The following is an 18908-nucleotide window of genomic DNA, read 5'->3' on the forward strand; positions in this document are numbered from 1 at the left end:
TATTTCTAACATAAATGTAATCAGTTTAGAAATTTTATTTGTCAGATTTGTGGGGAAACTAATTCTCTCTACGCCAAAGTTCCCCCACCCTCAAATAGCTGCCAAAAGAGAAGATGAGCAATTCTTGTGAGCCTTGTACTTGGCAGGTGCCCCACAAGTCAGCAGTGGAGGGCCTGAGCATGTTTTAAAACTCTGAACTAGTAAGAGGACTGGAATAGTAAGAAGAGAACATGAAGAGAGAGGGTAATGTTTTTAAAAATTACCACAATGAAAGCTTTGGAATGAGGCAAAACTATCTAGAAGGAATTAAGAAGCTTTTTATATATGTATTTAAAACCCTGCCACTGACCCTTTAAGATAACTTACAGTAAAGTACTATATTTCCTTCAAAGGTTTTGAAGATTTGGGGTTCGATTGGTTGAGGCAATGGTATGTTTTTTTTCTTTTGTTTTGTTTTTAGTTTGTTTTTTCGTTTGTTTTTTTCCTTTTCATTGTTGGAGAGTTTTTTGATATGAACACCCAGAAGCAGAAGCCAAAGCAGCCCAATTACTACATTCAGTTTGTCCATGAAGGTGGCAAAAAGATGAATACCCTTAATAAAGAGGTTCTAATAGCCACTAAGAAAAAGCAAATACTACTTTAAAAACAAAGGACTTGAATAGATAATACAACTAAAATGAAACATGGTTATGAAGATGAAAAAATTGACCTCAGTGGTGCTCAGAAACATGTAAAACTAAAACAAAATGTTTTTCAAGAGTGCACCCCTTTTCCTCTCAAAAACATTGCTCTAAAATTAGGAGGACAAGAAAAACAAACTTCATATTTAGGGAAACTAGGCGATACACATAATTCAAATGCACAACGCATAAAATCAGAAAGGGTCAAAGCAAAGCCGGGAGATACAGACACATTCTATTCATGAAAGAGCCAAAAGGACCTATGAATTTTTTACATAGAAGCAATTGGATGCTGGTAAATTTTGAACTAGTTCTCTAAGAGAAACTGCCGTATATGTGTGTTATGTATATATACGTATGTAAAAAATTTTATTGATATAAAAGATGCATAGTGCATAATAATATAAATACGAATAAGCCAAACAATATTCTTTATTGAAAATTCCACAGAGCCAACCGTTGATTTTTGCTAATTTCTTGGCAATTTCTTGACTACCTGTAGTCAACCTATGGTTGCAATTAAGGAATGAGTGTAGTTCCAACCTGAATGTTGATTGCTATTTTCATTTATGTTAACAAGATGACTGTAAAACAATAAAGATCTATGTCAGAACTTCACTCATTTGCCAATGATGTGAATGACTACTTTGCTGAGTTGTGTAATAGCTTTCAAATACTGGAAAATATTTTCTGAATGTTTTATGCTCTTCATCATGTAATAGTTACAGAAACAACATACTTTTAAATTTAATCTGCATTATAAGCATTTTCTCCATCACTTTCTTAAATCTAACAATCAACAAAACAATAAAGCTGAAATTTGTGGTTCTTGTCTATTTCCAGGAGCTAAATACTCCCTTTATGCTCAAATTCAGTCTACCATAGTGAGGTCACTGAATGCAGAGTAGGGAAGAGATGCCAACATAGTCTTTCCACCATTTATAGCACTTCTCATAATTTTATATGTATTCTACTTAGATATTTTTCATTTTTATCTATCTTCCCAAACCCATAAGAGCAGAAATTTGTGTCCATTTTTTTCTATTGTATCCTAGTGCCTAAACAGAGCTTGACACATAGTAAGCATTCAATAAATATTTGTTGAAAAAAAATAAAATGTTCAACTTACGGGGCACCCAGGTGACTCAGTGGTTGAGAATCTGCCTTTAGCTCAGGTCATGATCCCGGGATCCTGGGATCAAGTCCCACATCGGGCTCCCTGCAGGGAGCCTGCTTCTCCTTAGACTCTCTCTGTGTCTATCATGAATAAATAAATAAAATCTCTAAAAAATGTTCAATTTACTATATGTCAGGTACTGTCCTAAATGCTTTATATGTAGTAAGTCTAAAATCCTTACCGTAACCCAATGAGGTGGCACTATTATGATCTTCATTTTCCAGATGAAACCAGAAGTAACTCCAAGTCACCCAGAAGGTAGGTGGTGGAGCCAGGATTTAAACTCAGGCACTTTGGTTTTGGATCTAAGACTCTATCACAATGCATTCTCTAAATATATCAGAGCCCTGACACTGGCAGAAAGAAATCTCAGAATGTCACATGTGTGGCAGACCTTAAAAGCAACCAGGTCACAATAGAGCAAATAGACAGGGATGGTATACTGGAACCAATTCCTTATCTGACAGGTTTGGTTTTGTAGAAAATGTTTAAAGGTATTTTACAGCACTATTGGAAATTGTGGGAAGTAAGAGCTCCAAAGAAAAATCTTCCCAAATGACAAGACAGTTATTAATTCCAGGAAAACAATAAGTTGAATGAGAAAAGAAATGTAATCATAGTGCACTGCTTGATTCAACAAAAAATAATATTTACCGAGTCATGATAATGAAAACAATGAACATGGATTTAAACCCCCCCTAAAAAAAGTTACGCTTATGCTACATTGGAAAAGGAAAAGAAAGAAAGCAAAAACTTACATACATCTACTAAATAGAAAATCAATAATTTTTTCAAGCAGTAGTTGTGTGTGTGTGTGTGTGTGTGTGAATGAAAGTAAACGCAAAAGAAATATCTTAAATGTTGTAAGTTTTCAGTATTTGATATTGATGTTCTGATACAAATGAAATTAAAACAAAAGGTAGAATTTTTTCCATAATATTGTGAAAAAGTCAAAACATAATAATGGCAATGAGGGCAAAAATATATGAAAACACTCTTATATACTGTCAGTCAGTGGAGCTATCAGTTGCTGTCTCTCTGGAAGACAATTTGATATTTTGTGTCAAAAGTTTTAAAAAATGTTGTTTGACCCAGCATTTCCACTTAATGGAATTCATTCTAGGACAAATCTTTAAATATGTGCAAAGACTAAGACATCTTATTACATCAAAAAGGAAAGGAATTAATACAAATAGTCATTATGAGAGCCTTAGTGGGTTTTTTTTAATCATGGTAAGAGCTGCATAAAGAAAAATTGCCCAGTTACTAAAAATTACATTGTAATTAGATTAACCCAGAATGATATTTATGATGTTGAGAAAAATAAAAATACTGATAACAAAATAGCAAAATGGTTCCATTTTACTCCGTGCTGTATGTTTGCATTAAAATGTTTTATTTTTTTAAAGATTTTATTTATTTATTTATTTATTTACTTATTTATTTATTTATTTATTCATTCATGACAGACACAGAGAGAGAGAGGCAGAGTCACAGGCAGAGGGAGAAGCAGGCTCCATGTAGGGAGCCTGACGTGGGATTCGATCCCGGGTCTCCAGGATCATACCCTGGGCTGAAGGCGGCGCTAAACTGCTGGGCACCAGGGCTGCCCAAAATGTTTTATTTTAAAATACAAGTAACTCAGGAGCTATTGCTGGATGATGGGATTATGGGTGATTGATGTTTATTAGTTTTGCTTATCTTTATATTATAATCTCTACATAAATCATACATAATCTGTATGTATGATTTATTTGTGAGGTTTGAATATATTTCAATGTTTAGAAATCATACCTGAAACAAAATCTTCTCATTAATGATTCAAGGAAATCATTGAAAACAAGGAAGAATGTATTACCCATGAGAGCAGACACAAAAACTATACCTCTTTGGTCTAAAATAATGAGCCCAATGAAACATCATCTACATTTTAAAAATCATAAAGAATGTGATATTAAAGTTGATGAAAAAAAAAGTTGATGTAGACTTCTTCACAAAGTCCGAAATATTAAAACTATTGTTTACAAAAGCTCAGAAAAAGTAAGAGAAATTCTTTTTTGTTGTTGTTTTGTTTTGTTTTTATTTTTTATTGTGCATTTTTTCACCCATGTACTCTACACCTAGATTTAACAATTGTTACAATTTTTCTTAACAAGGTAAGAGAAATTCTTTTTAGTAGTGGGAATTAAAGAACTTATCTATCTCACAAAAAGAAAAAGGAATGTGTATCCACATCGCTAATCATCATGGAAATGCAAATCAAAAGCACAGTGAGATATCATCTCACACATAGGATAGGATGTCAATTATCAAAAAGACAAGAGACAACAAGTGCCAGGAAGTGAAGAAAAAGGAACACTTATATATACTGTTAGGAATAAACTGGCACAGCCACTATGGAAAACACTATAGACTTTCCTTGAACACCTTATGATCCCACAATCCCACTTCTGTGTATATATCTAGAAGCAACAAAAAATTATCCCAAAGAAATGGTTCTACTCCCATATTTATAGCAGAATTATTCACAACAGCCGAGGACTTAAATGTCCATCAGTGGATAAAGAAAATGTAATAGATGTATAAAATGGAATATAATTCAGCCTTAAAAAAAGAAGGAAATCATGTCATTTTTGACAACATGGATGAATTTAGAGGGCATTACACTAGTGAAATAAGCCAGAAACGCAAACAAAGACAAGCAAATGCGTGGTTCAATGATCTGTGTAATCTAAAAAACAAAACCAAAAAAGTCAAACTCATAGAAACAGAGAGTAGGAAGATGGCTGTCAGGGGCTAGGATGAAGAAAATAGGAAGAGACTGATCAAAGGGTCCAAATTTTCAGTTATAAGATATATAAGGTCTGAGATCTAGAATAAAACATGGTGACTAGAGTTAACACTGTATTGCATAACTGAAATTTGTTAAGAGACTAGAACTTAAGTATTCTCACCTTCTGCCCCACAAAAAGATAAATACATGAGATGAGTGGATATGTTGATTAACTCAATGGATGGAAAACCTTTCAAAAAATATATATATGTATATCAAACCATTGTATTATACACTTTAACTATTTTATAATTTTATTTGTCAATTATACCTCAATATATCTGAAAAATAGAACATTTAAAATGGCATGTTCTGTGATACTTTGAATATTAGATTCTTTAAAGCAATAATTTAACTTAGGATGCATTTCTCACATTTTTATATTTAAGATGCGCATTTCTGCATACTTGGAATAGCCAGCTCTTGTGTTTTGAAGATTTATCTTAATTCGTGGTATTTTTTTTTTCTCTGCTTCTTAGGTACCAGCAAAGGCCAAACATCTTACTCAACTACGTCCCTACCACCACCTCCACCATCCCATCCAGCCAGCCAACCACCATTGCCAGCATCTCACCCACCACAACCGCCTGTCCCAAGTCTACCTCCTAGAAACATTAAACCTCCCTTAGATCTAAAGTAAGCAAACATTATCTTGCCATTTCTTTGTCATCTCTTGCCATAGGTTTTCAAACTCTGCTTGGCTGAATACTGGAGTTCCATGGTAAATAGCTGGGGTCACAAATGTGGGCAGATGGAAGGAGAAGGGATGGCTAAGCAGGCTGCTCGCATACCCCCATATCCTTGAGCAACTACTGTTGATCTGGTTTTGCAATGGTTTTTCCCTTTGGAGTTCACCTAAAAATAATTTCCACTGCCTTTTAAAAATTTCGAAGCATTCTTCAGGTTAGTACTACAACCATCTTTTCCACCATCACCATCACTGCCAATACCACCACTACCATTATCATAATCACCACCACCACCACCACCACATTTTACTGACTACTTATGTCACACTAGGAACTTTACATATGTAAGTGGAAAGTGTTTTCACCATTTCACAGATGAAGAAATGGGAATTTACAGAGGCTGAGTAACTTCTCCAAGATTACACAAGAATGTAGAATAGAAATTTGAGGCAACGTCAGTCTGAGTCCAAAGTAAATGTGTGCTTATAACCACTCTGCTAAATAACCTCCTTAAGTAAAAAAAAAAAAAAGAAGAAGAAAGAAAGAAAGAAAGAAAAATGCAGTTTTTCTCTCAATCTTCAGAATTTTGGCTGTGTGTTAAAAAAACTAGGAAACTTTTATTTAAGCTCACTTTTGCCTGTCTTAGATGGCACTTTATAGAAATGTCAAAACTAGATGGGCTCTTTATCCATGACTTACCAGAATAGCTGGTTAAAAAGCAGGCAGGAGATTGGAATAGAATGAATGTGTTTTAAAAAGACATTGGATAATGGTAAGTATGGTTCCTTATGGCAAGTTAGACTAAGTCTTCCCTTTCTTTTTCTAGAAAATTATATCATTCTCCTTTACCGTAAATAAGCAATATTTCGAAGTATTTAGCTACAATTTATTTTTCCTCCACTTCAATCCCCTACAGCCTGATGTTCTTTATGTTTAAACTACTTAATATCCATAATCCATCTAATAGAATATGATAATTACAGTACCTTTACATTAAAATTACTTCATATCCATAATCTAACTAATAGAATCAGTTAATATCAGTATCTGGACAGTTTTCCTTTACTGATGATGATTACAGTTTAGAGCAGGGGTTGAAAACACATCTGTCATAGGTAACCACCACTATGTCTCACTTTATTTTGTTTGAGGTATAAAGGTAGTGGCTAGAAAGTGTTAGAGCAGTTTAACAGCTATTACCTTGTTTATGGCCTGTACCGTGCATTTATGTTAACTGTGTGCCCTTCCAGGCATTTGATTTTATGAATTCTATTTGAAAGACTCTAATATCCCATGATATTTTGCTATCAAATAAGAGTTAAGCCATCTGACTACTAATATGTAAGTACTAAATAAATATTTGTTTAGTTAAAATAAACAATTAACATGTATTCTTATATACACTTGACTTCTATAAATTATTTTGTTTTCACATGTATTAAATTCTGGTTCTTTTCCTTAGTTTTTTTCTAGTCTGATAAATTTAACCCACTAGGTCATGGTCTTAGTACTTCTGAATTTCATTTTGTGACCCTATCCCAGCCACTGCCTCCAGTCTTATGTAATTCTAGTGAGGTACTTTAATAAGTACCCTGAGCATGAATCCCTGAAAATTTATAAGACATGAAGACTGATAATTGTTTGAAGAAATTGTGGAGAGGAGGAGTATTTGGCACTATTTCTGCTGTATGAGGAATTCCCAAGACTACCATATGTTTGCAGATTCATTTAAAGGGCTCATAGGATCCAGCATATAGTAGTACTTCTGGCCAAGATTTATCACAGTGAACTGTCCTTCTATGCCTAGGAAGGACACATTGAGAATTCTTCTTTTGCCAGCACTGGAAATGTATGAAGTTATTTCCCAGAGAAGCCCAGTAGAGACAAGTGTTTATTAGAGAGTTAGCCACATAGGCACTTCAGCCTAACCAATACCAAAATATAAGACTTCCAGAAAGAGAGCAAGTTTTCACCACAAGTTGCATTGTTTATACATACAGTCTAGGCACAACAAGGGACTCTTATCAATTAGGCAATTTCTCATATCAGTGTAGGAAATTTTTTAAAAGCTGAGTTCCCAGATGCAAGCCAAGGGCCAGTCTTGGTGTCAGAGTCCTATAAAATCAGAACTTTAGGCCTGCTGTATTAACCCTTTTTTGCAACCTACTGCCCAGAATCCATTATGATATGGTGGAAAATAAAAAGTTTAAGATGGAAGACAGAATTTCAAGAAGGATCCTGTAGCCTGTATTACAAATTCATAAGGATGCTGGTCAATTTCTCAACTTTTCAGCGAATTCTTGCAAAGTTGAAAAGGGCTTTCCAACTAACTGGGCTCAAATTCTTACTTGTAATATTAATTTCATCAGAAATTGACAAAATCCACCAATTGTAAGAAGCTTTACCTCATCCCTATTTTCATATTATTAAGGACTCCTAATTAGAAAGCCGGATTCATCTAAGAGTTCCTGACTCCACAAAACGCATACTCTCAGAAGAAAAATGAAGAGAAACAAGAGTCTCCTTGGGTGTTATATTACCCAAACAAACAATAATTGGGGAATCTGAAAGTTAATTGTCAGATGGAGAGAATCGAGGGAATGAAAGCTAAACGACATCTATAATTTTCTTTAAGTAAAAATGTAGTGTATAGTGAAAGATTTTCAGGCTCCCATCAGAGAGCTCAAATAAATTCCAAAATGAAGAAATACTTGGATTGGAAACTTTCCCCCAAGTAGGAGAAGCCAGATAAGACACAAAGAAGAAATGAGAGCAAAATGAGTCTTGATGTTCAGACTCAAAAATTTATATTTCATGTGAGAAGGAAATTTATGGGATAATCTTTAAGTAAAATTGTGAGATGTGCTTTTCCTTATGCTGCCACCCTTCAAAGCACAGGCATGGGTGTTTCCCAGATGCTCCCTCTGCCAGCCTGCAAATGCCATTCCTCTCCTCTCCAGTCAAAGGCCACACTCAGGTCAAGCACTCATAGATTTTTTTTTTTTTTACATTCACTCGGGAATTGTTTTTTTTTATGCCACTGCTTTGTGCTGTTGTAATAGTTCAGGAAATATCAGTGAACAAAATAAAGATCCCTGCCCACATAAAACAGGGGGCAAGAGACCAAAAGAATAAAAATAATAAACATATAAAGGAGATAGTATGGTAGGAAATACCGAGTAGGAGAAAAGAGAGCAGAGTTAGGTGATGTAGTGGGACAGTGGGATTGGGACAGCAGGTTGAAACTTTAAGGAAGGCAAGGGTAGCTCCCTTTATAGGCAGTTCTACTTGAGCAAAGATTCACGGAAGTGAGGGAGTCAGGCTTGTAGTTATCTTAAGCAAGACCATTCCGGGCAGAGAGAAAAGACAGAACAAATGCCTAGAATGTTCAAGGACTAGGAAGAGATTAACTGGTTCTAGAGTAGAGTGAATGAGGGAAAGAATAGTAGGAAAGGATTCAGCTCACATAGAGGCTTGCTGGTCGTAGTTGAGATTGTGGCTCATTTCGGTGAAACAGGAATCACTGAAAAAGACTGAGCAGAGCCGTGATGTTTTGACTTATGTTTTATCAAGATCACCTTAATAGCTATATGAAAAGAGACAATAGGCAAATATTGAAACAAGGAAACTAGTCTGTCGACATTGCAGAAATGCAGGCAGGGTATAGATAAATGGAGATGGTGGCAGTGGAGGTGGTTCTAATCAAAATAGTGGCAGTGGAGGTGGAGAAAGGTATCTAGATTCGGAATATATTTTGAAGGTAGAGACAACAGAATTTGGATTTGGGGTATGAAGGGAAAAGGGGATCAAAGATGGCTCCAGGGCTTTTGGCTTGAGCAACTATAATATAAAGATGATGTTTCTTTCAACTGAAATGGGAGAAGGTGAAAGTGAACACGTTTGGGGGTGGGGAAGATCAGGAGGGCATGGCTATGTTCAATGTCTAAGTGGAGATGCTGAGGCAGCAATTAGGTATAAGAAGTGAAGAGTTTGGGAGAGAGTTCTGGTTCTAAAATATAATTTTGAGAGTCATAGGCATAGATTCCCCACTTAAAATCATGAGACTGTTAAAATCACCAAGGAAGTGAGTACAACCAGAGAGAAGAACCAACCCCTGGGCTCTCCATCTCTACTAGGCCTGAGAGAAAACAAATGAACAGATGAGAGTAAAAAGGAGTAAGCCATAAAATAGGAAGAAAACAAGAGTATGGTGTCCTGGAAACCAAGGAAAGATAGAATTCCCCAGGAGGAGGCCGTGAGAACTGTGTCAGATGCTGCTGAGGGCCAAGTAAGGGAGGGCTGTGGACACTGTGGGGGCGAAATATCCTGAACCTGGGATTTGAGCCTGACTGGAATAGCTTTAGAGGAGTAGGAAAGGAGAGGAACTGGAAAGAACAATTATAGACAACTGTTTCAAGGAGATTTGGGGCAGAAACTAGTGGGGGACATGGAATTGAGATTTGTTTTCTTAAGATGGAAGAAATAACAGTATGTTTGTATGCCCGTGAGAAAGATGCAATGAAGAAGGAAAAATTATAATGGTGACAAGGAGAGGATTCATGAAACAAGGACTAGAGCCACTGGGAAGTAGTGTTCAGGTGAGGGACTGGCTTCCCAGAAGAATAAATGATTGAAAGGTTTACAGTCTTCCAGAGCATGTAGAGTTCCGTATTGCTTATGGCAAGAAAGTGAATTTTTAATTGGTATCAGGGAAGGAATTTCAGGAGATAGGGTCGCTTTTATCACCTGCCTCCCCAGATGTCACATGTAATGGCATCATTCGGATCAGGATGCCTTAAGAATGTGAAAGATTAGGGGATCCCTGGGTGGCGCAGCGGTTTGGCACCTGCCTTTGGCCCAGGGTGGGATCCTGGAGACCCGGGATTGAGTCCCAGGTCAGGCTCCCTGCATGGAGCCTGCTTCTCTCTCTGCCTGTGTCTCTGCCTCTCTCTCTCTCTCGCTCTCTCTCTCTCTCCATGTCTATCATGAATAAATAAATAAAATCTTGAAAAAATAAAAAATAAAAGAATGTAAAAGATTAGAGGCAGAAGAGAATTAGAAATAATAACCATCTTTAGAAAGAAGATGGTGAGGCCAAAGTTCTGTTTTAAATTGTATTTGTATTTTAAATTATATTTTAAATACAATTTACAATGTACAATTTTAAATTGTATTGTTTCCCCACCTAGTGGTCAGAAGTCAGCTAGTTATATTTTTTTTGCTCTGGTACCCAGACATCAGAAGAGAAACTGAAAGGCATCCTAAGAGCCTGTTTATCACTATTAGTGTTAGATCAACATCTTCTAGTGTAACACGTTTCTTGGCACCACCTTTTAAAATGAATTAGAATTTTAACAGTATAACTAATTCTTCATAGAAAAACAGAACCAATGCTTGAATATTTTAGTATACAAAACAAATGCCACAGTTATTAATAGTAACGAGACAGGAAAAGTGAAGTAATAAGAAATAATAAATACTGGGAAGTGACTAAAGTTGGAAAAGGAAAAGTTGAACGATTCTTACCATGAGATCATTCATGGTCAGCTTCAGATTTGGCTGTAAAATTCGAGAAAAAGTATGAATTTACCATTATAACCTTTTTATAATTAGAAATGCTTAACATTGTCTGGAATTTGAGACTTGCCCTATCAGAAGTGTGCTTATGGGTGGCCTTACCTAACTCCATTTGGAGAGCATTGGCTGAAACGAGTCAGTTTTATAGAGGTCCTCCTGCATTCGATACAGGAAGACAAGTTCCTGAGAAAAGTTCACAGAGAAGTCATAAGATTTTATTCTCAGCGACAGCAGGTATAGAACCAAGTTTCGTGTGCCACTTAGATGCACCCTTCTGTAAAAACCAAAAACCAAAAACGAGAAAACTCCAACAAAGTCATGAATAGCAAATAAGATAGAAAGGTCAAGAGCTTTACATCTTGAAAAGCCAGGAAATAGAGCTCTACGAGCTTTCTAAAAATGGTGGTTGTAATTATTGAATTAATTTTGCCTTTCCTATGTAACCCTGCATGCCATCATGTAAAAACAAAAAAACCAGTGAAAGGTCCTCCTGAGCAGACACATGGTTCTAACAACTGATAAACTTCCTTTTCTTCTTGACCTGCTTAGGTCTATGTGATAGGTGATTGGTTTCATTGTTTGCCTGTATCTTTCAGTGTAGTTTTTCTCAATGCATGCAACACTTTTTTTTTTTTAATAGCTGGTGTCAGTTTCAGTTTATTCTAACATTCACCTATTTCTCTTCTTCATCTTTTTCCCTTTTATTCTTCACTATCATTCTTAGACGATTTCATATTTATTGAACACTTCCATGTGATAGATGGTGAGTTCAGAGTTCTATAAAGTAAACTAAGATTTATATTGCTATTGTGTTGGGTCCATGAAGCAATGTGTGCATACAAGCATTGTCTACAAGTAATAAATGGTTTGTATAAACCTGCAGCCACATATGTGTGAATGTGCTATGCAGGTACTCTCCATTCTGCAATTATTTGTTACTCTTCTAAGTGTTTTAGGAAGTAAACTGTAAGTCCAGTAGTCTTTTTGACTACTATTCTCTTTCAAAAGTGATCATAAACAAGTCACTTTAGTAACAAACGTTAATTTAGTTTCTTAGTATTGCTGGGGCATAATTAATTCATCAAAAAAAATCAAAGTCCTATACATGACTGGAATTATTCTAGTAGTGCTCTAAAAATGACAGTCATAATAATAAATTAACTAACAAACTGACAATCTCTTTCTTCTAGTCTTGTAGTAGGAAGAGAGACCTCTAAGCAATTACTCTATAATTATAGTGATACAGAATAATCACTGTAATGGAGCAATGTATGACACATAGAAGCAGCAACTGTGTGGGCCTAGGGCATTGGAGATAACTTCACAGAGAAGAGAGTGTTTCAGGAGAGGCTTAAAGATTAAGGAGGGTCACAAATGGGATGATAAGGAGAAAGATTATTCTAGGAGAGGAAAACAGAGTGGGTAAAGCAGAGAGGAACAAGAAACTAGAGAGTGTTCAGAGAGTGAGTAAATATTAATAAGTGAAAAAAGATGATGTAAGAGGAAATATGAAAAATATATTCTAAAAGAACAGGGTCAGGGGCACCTGGGTGGCTCAGTGGTTGAGCCTCTACCCTTTGACTCAGGTCGTTAACCCCTGGGGTCCTGGGATCAAGTCCCACATCAGGGCCTCTGTGGGAGCCTGCTTTCTCCCTCTGTCTGTGTCTCTGCCTCTGTCTCTATGTCTCTTATGAATGGATAAATAAAATATTAAAAAAAAAAAGGACAGGGCTGGTCATAAGAACCTTGTATACCATGAAAAGGGCTATAGATTTTATTCTGTAGAATGTCAGTATATTTCGACATCTAAGGTATGTACATCTTTTACTTTTAATTCTCAATTCATTAAAGTTAATAATGCAAAGGCCTAATTTATTTTAAGTACTTAAATTCACGTAGCTTGCTATCTTATTTATACATCTAGTAATTTTTATTTAAGTGGGAATATTTATTGTCCTTGGGATCTTTGACTAATGATTGGACAGTTCAGGTTAAATTCTTTTAAATGGATACTCATGTTTAAAAATTTAGTTTTAATTACTCCGGTCCATGTTTTACATTGCATATATAAATCATTGCATATATATTGAATTTTTTAAGCATTTCAAAAACCCAAATGAACAAATGTTAATAACTGCACTAAGCAAAATCTTCCCCAAAACTTAAATGACTCGTAAATCCATCAAAGCATGTCCAGTTCTCTTAAATATCCCAGTTGTATTTGCAATGAGATTTTTCTTATCCCTTTTAAGAAACACATTTATTTTGAAAAATTTTATAAAAGGCAGATATATAAAAGCCAGTAAGAACAGTATAATGAGCACCCATGTCCCCTGCACCAACTTCAACAATTAAATAAATTCATCACCAATCTTGTTTCATCAATATCCCCACCCACTTCCCTCTTTCATATTATTTTGAAACTAATACCAAATAAATAGAATTCTATTCATGAATATTTTGGTGGGTATCCCTAAAAATTAGACTCTATATGTTAATATAAAGATCAAGCCTGTGTTCAAATTTACAATTATCTCTTAAATTGAGTGTATGTGGTTTTTTAAGTTTGTTCGAACAAGAATTTATATAAAGTCTACACATTTTCTTTAGCTTATACATTTGCAATTCTCTTTCAAGCTATAAGTCTATCCTCTATCACTTTATTAACTTATTGTAATTTACTTGTTGAAGAAATCAAGTTGTTTATGGGCGCTATAGTTAACCACAGTCTAGATTTTGCTGAGTGCTTTCCTATGGTATAGCTTACGTGTTTCTCTCTCCTCTGTATTTCCTCTAAATTGACAGTTGGAGGCAGAGGTGGCTTAATCAAATTTAGTTCTAATGTTTTTGGTAAGACTACTTCCTAGGTGATGGTGTATTCTTTTATCAGAAGCTTGTAATGTCAGGTTGACTCTCCTTTTTTGATGTGAGTAGCTGTTGACACTCAACATTGACACAATTGAAGAATCCATACTTATCAACTAAACTAAAAAGTCTAAATAACAAATTTTAAATTAGTTTGACATATCTAACTCAATATTTGCTAATGTAACATATCTCTTAAATATTATAAATACTTAAAATATTGAACATAGATACACTGTCCCAATGATTAAACCTCATTTCACAAATTTTGTACCACGTTTGACTTACTTCCTCATTTCTGTATTTAATTCTGAATTTCTCAGGGACTAAAAAGATTCACTAAAGGAAGTAAGTGTCTTTTTTATGATCAAGCTAATGAGTTGATTAATTGGGCCTTTACACTTACCTAAGTTAAAAGCTAAGAATATATAAGTTAAATTTTAAAATTTCAAATTTGTGAGTTGCCTGGGTCACTCAGGTTAAACATCTGCCTTCAGCTCAGGTCAAGATCTTAGGGTCCTAGGATCTAGCCCCGCATAGGACTCTCTGCTCATCGGGGAGTCTGCTTCTCCCTCACCCTCTGTGCTCTCTCTCTCTCTCTCTCTCTTCCTAACTCCATCTCAAATCAGTAAATAAAATATTTCTTTAAAATTAAAAAAATAAAATTTCAAATTTGTTTAGATGTAAGTTTATTGGATCAACTATTGATGACCGCATATGTTTACTGTCTCAGGTGAAGACTGAGACACATATATCTATGGCAACTCTTCCTGAGCCACAAGTGTACCCACTGAGCTTGCTTTTTGGTCTAAGGGATAACAAGGCACTTCCAGCCCACATTCTTCAAATGGGGTTAGTTTTGCAACCAGCATCTCTTGGGTTTTAGTAATATTCTTTCCTAATTCTTTAAGTGGCTTAAGTAGTGAATATGAGAATGATATAATCATATTTTACATTAGATCATTTTGGCAGCAAAATAGAGAAAGGACTGTAAGGGTGGAGAAGATGGAGAACAATGCCAGCACTAGACGATGGGGCATTTGGCCACTGCAAGAGTCCATGCTAGTGATGCTATGATTGTGTCCTTGTGTCTAGCAGGAAAGAGGAGAGAGATGGAGGGAGAAAGTGAATTATAGGAGATATTAAATATACGGAATTGACAGAACATGATTAATTTAATTTGGAACTGAAGAGTGAGAAACAAGGATGACTTTGAGGCTAAGGTGGATATGTTGGACTGTGGTGCCATTCACTAGGATAAGAAACCTAGTAGGAAAAATAGGTTGCTGGGATAGAAGAGGGCAGCCTCAGTTTCTGCGATGTGACTAGAGAACTGGCTGTGAGACATTCAAGTAAAGATATGTATATATGAGTCTGAAACTCAGAAAAGAGGCCTGCACTGAAGATGTCAATGAAAGTCAACAACATTGAGAGAACAAGTGAAGCTGTGGGCATATCTGAGACCATTCAGGGACAGATATAGAGTAGAAAAAAACAGGAAGCCAAGACCAGAACTTCATCACTTAAAGGGGATGTCAAAGGAAAATAAACCCACCAAGGAAATTGTGGGATTGTGGTTAGAAAGACAAGAAATGAGCCAGGAAACAGGAGATTCTAGGAAGGCAAAATGCCCCAAACTGTTAAGGGCCACAAAATAATCAGCTAACATGCAGACTGACAGGTGTCCTAGATTTGGTGAGTAACTCCTTTAAGAGTGGTTTCAGCAAAGGGTCGCCAATAGAAGCCAGAGTGTGGTCATGGAGAATTGAGTAGAAGGAAAAGAAATCAAGTCTGTGAGCACAGACAGCCCTCGACTTTGGCTGGGAAAAGGAGGACTATCTGTGGTAATCTGGAGGATTTAGAAAGGTAAAGAGAAGAGTTTGGCCTTTATGAATGAGAATCACTTGGGCAGAGGGAGAAAACAAAATGTGAGATATTTAGAAACAGGGGAGTGAAAGAAGGGGAATAGTAACAATAATATAAATAATATGATGATGCGCAGAAGAAAGAAGGAAAAGGGTGTAAAACACTGATAATTTGGATAGAATTAAAAACACAGGTGGTGTGTTCTTGATTAGAAGATAAGAACAAGTTTGGGTTAAAGGAATATATTTTATTAAGAGAATTCACATCTAGTAACTACTTTTTATCGGTGAAATGTGAAACAAGATAATCTGATTTTAGGGGAGAGGAAAGGGACAGGAGATTTGAAGAAAACAGTGAAGGTTTTGAATAGCCATTGAGAAGGATGGGAGGGAAGGTTCACTAGGAAAAGGTATGTAGGATTATAGAATAATGTTGAGGGTAAGGTTGAGATTGAATGCCATTTGTAATATCAGGATCAGAGAAATAGCAATTTTCTCCAGCTATGCTAATTGACCTGAGAATAAAAATAGAAAATATAGATGGTTGCATAAATCATTAGGGATCTGTGGGGTCCAGATATTGGTAACTATTAAGAGTAGTTGGAGTGAAGTGGTTCGGAATGAGGCACCTTGGAGTCCAAGCCACAAACAACAGAAGTCAAGCCAGGTGGAGAACATCTGGAAAGAAGGAGTCAAGGTTTAGAACTAATTCTCTTTGGTATCTATGTGATAAAACCAATCAAATGCCTCAGAATCCCAGAATTGAAGTATTGAGATACTGCCATTTTAATAGAAAACATTACTGCCCTGAAGCAATGGATTAATTTTATACATCTACTGTGAATGGATAGAACTGTCCTCAAGCTCCCTGATTTTTGCCTCAGTAGCAGCATAAATAAGAGGCTAAAGGCCATTCTAATAACTTCCAAAGTTTTAAACAGGAGTAGAAATTAAAGAGAAAATAATTTTAAAATGATCCTTTTACTCTTTTGTTTTGTTTTGTGTTTCATTGTAAGGTGAGCATCTACTTGCTCCATTTTTACTTTCTCTTCTTTCTTGCTTTCAGAAGCCCTATAAATGAAGAAAATCAAGATGGTGTCATGCACTCTGATGGTAAGAGGCAAAAACATGTTTTATTTATTTATTTATGTGTTACCTCAGATACAGATTTAGTTAATCATTCTGATAGGGTCACTATTGGGCCATTGTCATCCTTGGTCCACGCAAGACCCCTCTCGCCTTACTTACATATGTAGCCCCTTTTATCTCTATCCTTTGTTTCCAACCAGAGACAAATATTCTAATATATTTAATGAGTGTCTATTTGTACATATGCTTTGCATACTCTTGTATGTGTACATATTTCAATTTAAATAAACAGTATATTATAGCTCACTCTACTCTTTTTTTCTTTTTTTACACTCAGCATAATGTGTGTTAGGGGACCCACCCATGTTACTATATGTATAATATAATTTGTTAACTACAGCATAGTACCCCACGGCATGAATCCTATGCATTCACATTTTACTTCCAATTCACTGGTATTTACAAATAATAATTCAGTGTATGTTCTTGTCCACATTCCCATGTGGACCTCTGAGAGACTCTCGTTAAAATATATATCCAGTAGTGGAATGGCTGTTCATAAGCTATGGAATATTCATCTGACTGATTAGGACTGGAGTGCTCTCCAGGAAAGCTGCATCTGTGTGTACTCCCATCAGCAGGGCATGAAGATTCCAAGATGCCTATCTTTCGCCAATGCCTAGTATTATTCAGCTTTTTAATTTCAGGTCTCTTATATATAAAATGATAACTCACTTCATTTTCATATTTCTACTTGATATTGGGTCTGAGTACTTAGTTTGTGTATTATTAGCCTTTGTGGTTTCCTTTTCTGTAACTTGCCCGTTCATATCCTTTAACCACTTTTTCCTTGGAGTTGATATCCTTGCAGGAGTTCCTGCGTATTTCAGATATTAATCCCATGTCAGATGCATGGGACTATCTTCTCTCATCCTGTCCATTGTCTATTAACCCAAACTGCCCTTCACTGAACATAAATGAATTTTCATATAATCAAATTAATTATTACATTGCAACTCGTTTTTTAAAGTTTTAGTTAAGAAGTCCTGTCTCTAAAAAATAAAAATATTATCTTCTATTTTCTGCTATGAACTTCACCCCTTATATCTGAGTCTTTGATGTCTTTGCAGTCCACCTTTGAGGAGTTAGTAGAAACCCGGATTTACTGCCTCATCTATGAAGCCAGTTTTCCCATTACCATACTTTGAAATCCATCATTTTCTCAACATTTTATAATGCTATCTTTATACTACATCAACTCTATAGGTGTGTGTCTATGTTTATATATGTGTGTGTGTGTGTAATACCTGTGTATGTAAGAGTGTATGTAAATTTATGCATTTGTCTCTGAGCTCTCTGCTCTATTCCACTGGTCTATGTGTTTCTACAACCAACACCACACAGTTTTTTATTATTGTTGCTCTAGATTATGTCATATATCTAATAATTAATTGATATCACTAAACACTTGAATAGTAAAGTTTTTTTTTGAGAGAGCATGAGCATGAGTGGGGGGAGGGGCAGAGGGAGAAAGAAAATTAAGCAGGCTCCACACCCCACTTGGAAACCAATGCTGGGCTCAGTCTCATGACCCTGAGATCATGACCTGAGCTGAAACCAAGAGTTGGCCGCTTTACTAACTGAGCCACCCAGGTGCCCCAGTAAAGTATCTTTAAAAAAAAAACTAATTAACTTGATTTGCCTGATACATGAATCCAAATCCTTGGGAGAAAATAAGTCAAAAAGTACAAACTAATTGTGATTTACCTATGTTATAATACTTGTGTTCTATATAAGCCCATAAAACTGAATGTGCATGCCTTTCATAAAGAAGATTAAAAGTCTTCATTATTTTTTGGCTTTTGAATTATTTTATGAAAGCCAGTGAAATGATTCTATACTTAAATTACAAGTATGGAAAAGGCCATAGTAAATATCTAAGCTACATAGTCTATTTTGTACTTATATATCTTTGATAAAGCATAAGTTCTGTTAGATTATGTACTGTTTTGAATATGTCTAATAATTCTGTACTAAAGTGCTTTTTAATTATATTACACTTTATTCTCTTTTTAAAACCCTTTAGGTCCTGGAAATCTAGATGAGGTCAGTTTTTTCCCCCCTTTTGATATT

At 35.6% G+C, this 18908-nt stretch overlaps 1 protein-coding gene across 4 annotated transcripts in view; it reads left to right on the plus strand.

Moving 5' to 3' along the window:
- Nucleotides 1-18908, plus strand: part of FYB1 (FYN binding protein 1) — a 150353-nt gene that overhangs the window by 98485 nt on the left and 32960 nt on the right. For all 4 annotated transcript variants that reach the window (XM_038535263.1, XM_038535261.1, XM_038535264.1 and 1 more), the window contains exons 3-5: nt 5170-5326; nt 16753-16799; nt 18862-18881. In XM_038535263.1, coding sequence (XP_038391191.1) covers nt 5170-5326; nt 16753-16799; nt 18862-18881 — 224 coding nt within the window. The remainder of the gene's footprint in view (nt 1-5169; nt 5327-16752; nt 16800-18861; nt 18882-18908) is intronic.

This window comes from Canis lupus, chromosome 4 (assembly GCF_011100685.1).
Source record: "Canis lupus familiaris isolate Mischka breed German Shepherd chromosome 4, alternate assembly UU_Cfam_GSD_1.0, whole genome shotgun sequence".
In the NCBI taxonomy this organism is placed as follows: Eukaryota; Metazoa; Chordata; class Mammalia; order Carnivora; family Canidae; genus Canis; species Canis lupus.